The sequence below is a fragment of the Pseudochaenichthys georgianus genome, unplaced genomic scaffold, assembly GCF_902827115.2.
Source record: "Pseudochaenichthys georgianus unplaced genomic scaffold, fPseGeo1.2 scaffold_1109_arrow_ctg1, whole genome shotgun sequence".
Classification (NCBI taxonomy): Eukaryota; Metazoa; Chordata; class Actinopteri; order Perciformes; family Channichthyidae; genus Pseudochaenichthys; species Pseudochaenichthys georgianus.
In genome coordinates, this window is record NW_027262062.1 from 1 (window position 1) to 9,568 (window position 9,568).

At 42.4% G+C, this 9,568-nt stretch overlaps 1 protein-coding gene across 1 annotated transcript; it reads left to right on the forward strand.

Moving 5' to 3' along the window:
• Positions 1 to 238: 238 nt before the first annotated feature.
• LOC117440661 (zinc finger protein 883-like) lies at positions 239 to 8,586 on the forward strand (the record flags this gene model as incomplete). The annotated part of the gene is made up of 5 exons (XM_034076895.2): positions 239 to 335; positions 460 to 566; positions 3,282 to 3,511; positions 3,584 to 3,675; positions 4,649 to 8,586. Coding segments are annotated over 5 exons (1,709 nt in total), but the record flags the coding sequence as incomplete, so codon positions are not given.
• Positions 8,587 to 9,568: the final 982 nt, after the last annotated feature.

Consider the following 9,568-nt stretch of genomic DNA (forward strand, 5'->3'; position numbering starts at 1 on the left):
ATTTCCGTTTCACGCCTTGCTGCTTTTTGAATGCCGAATTAAAGTGTACACACAAGACACAAGTGATGTTTTTAATGGTATTGCATTATGTTTTCCTCATTTATATGATATAAATGTGGGTGATGGATATTAGAATAGCACGTTTTTCAACTGGAGTTTTGTACATATGTTCTCTATACAGTATCCTCTTTTTAAAAAACAAGTGGAAAGAACTTATTTCTGTATGTTTTTATATAAGGCAAGAAGGGCAGCAACCTTGATGAAGAGGAGCAAGATGAAGATGAGGAGGAGCATCCAGAGAAACCAGAAAACTCGACCAATCAAACGCCATCAAGGTTATTCTATCAACAAGTGTTTTAATTAAGTTTACTCGACAATGAAGCGAACAACAACCGGATCATTCAATGGTTTTATTCCCATTGTTTCAATTAACCCACATTTTCTGGTCTTTTCCCGCAGATGTCAGAATAAAAAGAGGAAACCTGGGATAATTGAAACTCAGAAACACGTGGAGCTCAGGCTCCGGATCCTCGAGGACTTTAACACCGACGTGCTCACAAATAAAGGTAAGAAAATACACTTCTTCCTACTTAATATCATCTAAAGCAGGGACGTGTCCAACTCAATTTCATCGCGGGCCACGTCAGCATTAATGTTGCTCTCAAAGATAGATAGATATACTTTATTAATCACAAATGGGGACATTCTTCTGTTACAGTGTGCTCAACATTCAAATACAGATACTTAAAAGTGGAAGAGAAACATGAAAAGGGCTGGTTGTTACTTTAAGACTATATAAATACACATATGTAAATATATTATATATATATAAAATAATGTATTATTTTACATTATTGCCTCTGCATTGGATTGTTATCAGATAGGGTAATAACTTCATAGTTAATTAAGTCTGAAAGCAGAAGTCTAGGGCAAATAATTGCATGTCACAAAACGAGATGCATTGTGGGACATGTAGTCTATGGGCAACGTGTTTCTGTAAAGTGGCGAGTCACCGTATAATAAACCTAGTATATTCTCAGATAACTCCTCTACATGTTTGTGACCAGCCTTTGTTGACTTCTTATTTGTTTTCCATGTTGTCCTTGTTTAATCCAAGTTATTATTAATATTAACTACTTCCTGTTGTTCCTGACTGCTCTCAATCCTTAAAGGAAAATAACATACTCTTTAATTCGGCTTTGTTTAAAGATATAAACAAGTATCTATTCTACCTTTTAAACCACTAAAGTCCTGTGGATATTTAATTGGTTGAAAACGTTTGCATTGAAACGTTTCTTTAATGATAATAACATAGTCTTTAATTCGGCTATGTTTCTATTTAAAGGGGACCTATCATGCAAAATGCACTTTTGTACGTCTTTTTACATGAATATATGTCCCCGGTGTGTCAGGGAACAGATTTGAAATATCTCTGACGTCAGGAACGAGGAGCTCCGCCTATATGGGCAACTCTCCACCTATCAGGGGAATGAGAGGTTGCCGTGGCATGGTAACAGCATAGTAACAGCATGGTAACAGCATAGTAACAGCATGGTAACAGCATGGTAACAGCATGGTAACAGCACGGTGACAGCATGGTAACAGCATAGTAACAGCATGGTAACAGCATGGTAACAGCATGGTAACAGCATGGTGACAGCATGGTAACAGCATGGTAACAGCATAGTAACAGCATGGTAACAGCATGGTAACAGCATGGTGACAGCATGGTGACAGCATGGTGACAGCATGGTGACAGCATGGTAACAGCATAGTAACAGCATGGTGACAGCATGGTAACAGCATGGTAACAGCATGGTAACAGCATGGTAACAGCATAGTAACAGCATGGTGACAGCATGGTGACAGCATGGTGACAGCATGGTGACAGCATGGTGACAGCATGGTGACAGCATGGTAACAGCATGGTAACAGCATGGTAACAGCATGGTAACAGCATAGTAACAGCATGGTGACAGCATGGTGACAGCATGGTGACAGCATGGTGACAGCATGGTAACAGCATGGTGACAGCATGGCGACAGCATGGTAACAGCATGGTAACAGCATAGTAACAGCATGGTGACAGCATGGTGACAGCATGGTGACAGCATGGTGACAGCATGGTAACAGCATGGTAACAGCATGGTAACAGCATAGTAACAGCATGGTAACAGCATAGTAACAGCATGGTGACAGCATGGTAACAGCATGGTAACAGCATGGTAACAGCATGGTGACAGCATGGTGACAGCATGGTGACAGCATGGTGACAGCATGATGACAGCATGGTGACAGCATGGTAACAGCATGGTGACAGCATGGTGACAGCATGGTGACAGCATGGTGACATCATGGTAACAGCATGGTAACAATGACGCTCGTGCCTCGCCCCCCTCCTTTGCAGGGGGGCGTGGTCAGCTGCAGCGCATTTGCCACAGAATCAGCCCTTGTGAAGACAGGGCTGGAAAAGAGCAAATAGATCGAAATGAGGCATGGCTAAAATGCAGGATCTTCACAGACATGTTTTATAAAGGTATGGCCCTACAATATGTTACTCAAATATAGCATGATAGGTCCACTTTAACCAATGGGTATTTATTTGACCATAAAACCTCTTGTTATGTTTAGAAATCGAGAGGCAGAAGTCTATTAAGAGATATTTATCAATGTAATCCAAGTTGTTGTTGTTGTTGTTATTATTATTATTATTATTATTATTATTATTATTATTAAAGGTGGGGTAGGTAAGTTTCAGAAACCGGCTCGAGATACACTTTTTGTTATATTCCATGGAATGCTCTCAACATCCCGATAGCAATGAATATCTGAAGTGCTTTGACAAAAAATCCATAAAAAAATCATCTGTGGAAGCCGAAATACTGTAAAAAGTACAACCAATTGGATTGCCGCCCTGTCTGTCAGCCTTCCATCTCGTGCCCTCATTGGGCGTGCCGTCATTGGGCGTGCATTGCAGCAGTACTTCAATGACTCGCCAGCAACAGGCGGCCACTTTCACCAGTCTGCTGACGTCATGTGCGCGTTCATGTGTGTTGGAGGAGGTGCTCTGTAAGGAAGTCTGAATGAAGGGGCGGATTCTTTTCGGCTGTGTACTTTCACATTTTAGTGCACTCGAGCCAGTTTCTGAAACTTACCTACCCCACCGTTAACTTATTCCTGTTGTTTCTGACCGCTCTCAATCCTCAAAGAAAGTCTTGCAGTGAAGATAAACCTGTGAAATTGAGTGAAAATAATCTAATTTATTCTCTTTTCTGTGTCAGTTTTAAAGAAATGTCCTCTGCTGAAGCTGAAGTGTCCTCGAGGACTGACGGAAGAAGACTTCCTGAACTTCCTGAGGGGCAGCTTTCCACAACTGTGCGCAGAAAATAAACATTTTGACATTTTAACGTCAGACAAGAGACGGAGACTGAAGCCTCTTAAAATAAAAACTCCAACAGCCGAGGAGATCCACAGAAACATCAGGAACTCGCCTCTCTACATCAGACTGAAGGTGATTTAACTTATCGAAGGTAGAAGTCTCTTTTATTCAAACGCTAGATCTGACTTTTTTTTATTTTTACAGAAGATTAAGGACCCTCAAGCCAGTGAAGAGGAGATGAATCCTCTACAGATAAAAAACAGCAGCACTGGGGACGTTCTGTTTGATGAAACGAGGTAATTTAGAGGAAATATCACCCTTAAAATGTTTGAAAGTGGCCCTATTGTGGTGTTTTATTTTCTAGGGAGCCCATGAAGGGACATGAAGACAGAAAGAGAGAGAGAAAAAAAAATAGTCGGGATAACGAAACTAACCCGGTATCCTGACTTTATCTTTTTTATTTTTTGAGGAAGTTACCGGTGCGCCAAGGAGGAAGTAGAGCGCACAGGAGACAACCATTTCATTGCAGACTGTTATGTTTTTGTGGGGAAATGACAGTGCATAAATTATTTGAGATATATTTCGAACTCAGACTTAATTTTAAGGACATTTCAGCCAGGGGTTTAGAGCTATTTGTTTAAGCACCGCATTGGCCAAACAGGAGAGTCTGTAAACCAGTCTGCTCTGATCTATGAATGAATGTCCGTGACTCTCAGAGTACCTGCTGCCCGCAACTGTTTTAAAGGGGAACAAACACTCAGAACACACACACACACACTGAGCCAGTGGTGGACTGGCCATCGGGACGAATCCCCATGGGCCGGTACCCCCCGTTGACTGTTCACGCGGGCTGGGCTGGGTGAGATTCCCGGGCTGATTTTTAGTGTCCGCCCATCATGCGTCTTGGTGACCGGACATCTCCTTCATAAAACTAATAAAAGGGGGATTAATCGGGCAGTTAAATGTGTGTAGAGGTGTGTGTGTGTGTGTGTGTGTGTGTGTGTGTAGAGGTGTGTGTGGTTAAAACGTAACAGCCTGCGGTCACTCTTTATAGCTGTTGGAATGAAGGTAAACACAGTGTAGGCGGTGCGTACGAGAAAGAGGTGAGATACTAACCCGTTACCCGTCTCTCTTTCTGTGCACGCATCTCCTACTTTGAAAACCTGTTTCCATATTTTTGGCCACTAAAACGCATAAATACCATCTTGTTTTGCCTCTTCAAACACCTCATTTTAGTTCCCTTTTAATCTTTACTCCTTATTCCCACAGCAGCACGTGTCAGGAAGTCCAAGTGAACGGAAAATACCTCTCAATATCACAGCAAGACATCGAAACAGAGGAAGCAGGTGCTGAGGATTGTGGGATATCAGAGCCAGATGAGGGGGAAATGGACGGTGTGGAAAGAGAAGAAGCGAGCGATGGCGATTGGAAACCAGACTTGAGTCGTGACTCTGGATTGTATTTATCAAAGACTAAAAAGAAAGGAAAAGCCAAATGCTCGGGTTTAAAAAGCGAGAAAAGTGTGGATGATTTCACCTGCAAAGTGTGTGGAGCGCTGCACGAATTGGAAATCGCGGTAATCAAACACGCCTTGAGTCACGTGCACAAAACGGGAAGTTTTTGCGGTGTTTGCGGGGAGCATTCAGAGTCGATGACGGATCATTTTGAAAGCCGACACAAAACCCACGACTGTCACATCTGCGAAGAGTCTTATCTCAGTTCTCTTGATCTCGACGAGCACGTGGCCGCCCACTCGGGGCAGAAACCGTACGAATGCGATGTTTGCAAAGACGCTTTCGCATTGAAAGTCTCCTTAGAGAATCACAAGCAGATGCACGACATTAAAAAGTTGCACCTCTGCGGAGTTTGCGGTAAATCCCTCTGCGACTTCCGATCGCTTTCCCGCCACAAGATGACGCACTCCGGGGAGAGACCTCAAGGTTGTCAGGTGTGCGGGAGGCGTTTCAAACTCCCCGGGACACTGAGGCAACACGAGAAGATCCACACGGAGAGACAAAGATCATACCTCTGCGACGTTTGCTGCAAGATGTTCCTCACGAGCAAGGAGCTGCAGATCCACATGCGAACGCACTCCAACGAGAAGCCGTATCACTGCGGGGAATGCTTGAAAGGATTCTCCACGAAAGGCTCGTTGACGATACACATGCGCGTCCACACTGGAGAGACACCGTACAGCTGCCCCGACTGCGGATGGTCCTTCAAGCGAAAGATTAATCTGGATAACCACGCCACGGTGCATTCGGGCGCCAAACCGTTTGTTTGCACGATTTGCGGGAAAGCGTGCGCTCGCAAAACGTACTTAACGGTCCACATGAGGACGCACAACGGAGAGAGACCGTACAAGTGCACCTTCTGTGACAAAGCCTTCACTCAGAGCCACTGCCTGAAGACTCACATGAAGAGCCACCAGGGGGCGGAAGCTGCAACATGACGCTGAAAATGGATGACATTGTTGTGTTTTCCACTATTTATCTGTTTTCAAGTTATGTGAAGATTCCTGTACACTGGGCAACGTTCATTGCATGTGGGAGAAATAAAATATGAATGTGCAATATCAGTTTTGGTGCTTAAAGGTATCAGCTAGAAATCTCTCCAGTTAATTACTTACAATAAGGCAATTGTTTTTTGTATTACAAGTTTTCTGAAATAGAATGTTTAAATATGCAAATGAGGCATTATCTCATTAAATATGCGCATATTTTAATACATTTCAGGAACCGAAATCTGAACTTTGGATAAAGCCAGGTTCAAAATTCTTGTTTCATTTTGTAGTCATATTAGTATCTAAGGCTTTTACAGAAGGGATATTGGATATCTCTTTGTATCACTCCATAAATCAGAAAATACTGTCAACAGCCCTAAATCAATCTTCGCCATGTTTTTAGGTATACAATGTTGTATAATTCAGGCTATGAATGATATATGAACAAACCCTTCTGTAAAAGCCTTCATAATATTGATAGGAATATAACTGGAAGGTTTGGTGTCTCTACGTGCTACTGAAGTTGAAATGTCGAACTCTGAGTAGGAGAAAAAACTCATTTTGAGAAAACGACCTTGAAAGATTGCAGTGAGGCGCTAGCTAAACCCTCCTGTTCTCTGGATGACAGCTTGCGCATCGACGCACTCCGTGAAGGTATTTCATGTTCGGGGTCATTTGTTTTTTGTATAACCTTGCTTCGTGCAAGTGACAATTGTTGTCGTCTTCTCTGTGAACGTTTTTTTCGCCGTTCTTTTGCCATTTTGAGATTTACATTTCTAGCGGAAAGCTAACCAGGAAGTGTTTTAGCACACCACTTGACGCATCTGAACGAATCACGTTGTCAGAAATTGACACCAGCCAATGAGATTTCGTTTCTTGGTTTAAGACCCCTTTGTGCTTTCACGATTGGTTGCTGATACAAAGGAAATGACCATATTTGGATCCGATGAGATTGTGCAGGAGAGACACAGCTTTCCAGCGATACCTCTGTTGACATGGTGCACACAGCGGTCACGGTGCTTTATGTTACGTTAGAATGCTAACTTTTGGTGAATTTAGAAGAAATCTACAGACGCAAATAGACAAACTATAGTAAAATAAACACTTAAATGTGTATTTTGTACGTTTTCCTTCCAAAAGCCTGAAAGAAAACATATATATATATATATGTTATTATTTACGTGGTTCATTTATATTCACTAATTTTAGGGTGCGGACAACAAAGAGAAGTTTTTGTGTTTCTGTTTGTGGGGTGTAGATCTGGAACAATTTGAGTGAGGAGCTAAAGGGATGTCCAAACATCAAACTATTCAAAAAGAGATATCTGCACATTCCCTCCTCACCTCATACCTCAAAGACCGCACCTACAGGGTTACTTGGAGAGGGTCGGAGTCCGACCCTTGTCAATTAACTACAGGGGTCCCTCAGGGCTCTGTACTCGGTCCCCTCCTCTTCTCCTTGTACACAAACTCGCTCGGATCTGTCATTAGCCCGCATGGTTTTTCATACCACTGCTACGCTGACGACACCCAACTAATCCTGTCCTTCCCCCGCTCAGAGACCCAGGTCGTCGCACGCATCTCTGCTCGTCTAGCTGACATCTCTCAGTGGATGTCTGCTCATCACCTCAAGCTCAACCTTGACAAAACTGAACTGCTTTTCCTTCCGGGAAAAGATTGTCCCACTCTTGACCTGACTATCAACATCGGCTCCTCTGTTGTTTCCCCGACCCAGACTGCAAGGACTCTGGGTGGGACCCTAGATAACAACCTGTCCTTCACTGCAAACATCGCTGCTGCAACCCGCTGCTGCAGATACACGCTCTACAGCATCAGGAGGACGCGTCCCCAGCTGACCCAGAGAGCCACGCAGGTTCTGGTCCAGGCTCTCGTCACCTCACGCCTAGACTACTGCACTCCCTCCTGGCTGGTCTACCTGCATGTGCCATCCGACCTCTGCAGCTCACCCAGAATGCAGCGGCTCGTCTGGTCTTCAGCCTTCCTGAATGTTCCACCCCACTCCGCTCCTCCGCTCCCTCCACTGGCTTCCGGTAACTGCTAGAATCCACTTAAAGACACTGGTACTTGCGTACCATGCTGCGAATGGATCTGGCCCTTCCTACATCCAGGACATGGTTAAACCGTACACCCCAGCGCGTGCACTCCGCTCTGCATCAGCCAAACGACTCGCTGCGAGGGGGACCCAAGTTCCCATCAGCAGGAACACGTGGGTTTGCTGTCCTGGCTCCAAGATGGTGGAATGAGCTCCCATTGACATCAGGACAGCAGAAAGCTCACACACCTTCCAGACTGAAGCTCATCTCTTTCGACTCCACCTCGAGGATAGAATTACTAACAAAGCACTTGTATACTAATAAAGGACTGGCTCCTCTAAAGCCAGTTGAGGAGCACTTGAAATGTTTTTGCTCTATGAAACATGATGTAGTTATATGATTCTGTTTTCTTCAATTTTGTATTTTGTTGGTCGAACGCACTTATTGTAAGTCGCTTTGGATAAAAGCGTCAGCTAAATGCAATGTAATGTATAAAAAAGACACAATTCAATTCTCACAAGGTACAGGGATGAAACTGCTAAACCATAACGGTTTATATTCTTGTTTTGTATTTTATTTATGAATTTGTGTTTGTATGAATTTGTGTATGTACATATGTATGTGTGTATATATGTGTACACACATACATATACATATATATGTGTATATATAGAGACCATTCTCCTAACTTGCCTGTATATATTATATGAATGATTATATAAATTATTCAAAGTATATATTGATATTGTATGTTAACATATATTAAGATGTAAAAAGAAAAGAAAAAAAGGGAGAAGGGGTCGGATTAAATAAGTGTAAACTTCTTCCGAGCCCTTTTCGTACGTGTAATTAGCTAAAGCTTTGTTGTGTATTGATATCAGACAATGATACTACCGATTATTCAATTATTAATTAAATATTCGTTTTGTTATTGCATTCATTTGTATAGTACTGTATCATGTCTGTATCATCTTTTGTGTCATTTGTATTTTCTTTGGTTTTACACGCTCGAAAAAAATAAATAAAATAAACTAAACTGTTATAGAATCAAAATAGCACAAAATCTCAAAATTGACCAGTGCTTGAAAAACGATGTTTTTGCCTGCCGTGTCTCGCCTTTAGTCATCAGAAAGAAGTATTCATATCCTTTACTCAGTAAAAGTACGAATACAGAAATGCTTAACTACTCTTAAACAAGTACACATTCTGCATGACCGTATAAAAAAACAGTAGTTTAGGTATTAAGGTAAAACATACTGGTTATATTATTATGACAACATTAGTTTAAGGTTTTCAGACTTTTTCATGAAGTCATTTTAGAGGGAAACATTCTGAGGCCATGGTTCTCAGCAGGAAACTGATGGACCGTCTATTCCGAGTAGGGAGTGAGTCCTTACCCCAAATTAAAGAGTTCAAGTATCTCTGGGCTCTTGTTCTTACCCTCAACTATGATCATGAAGAGGGGTCATGACCGAAAGAATAGGATCGCGAATACAAGCGGAGGCTCAGTCATTGGTACATGTTCATTTATAAAGCCATGTTGGGTAAACTACCTTTTTATATCTGCTCTCTGATCTCTCGACGAATTAAAAGTACGTATTGCCTGAGATCTCATGATGTTGTTTTATAAATG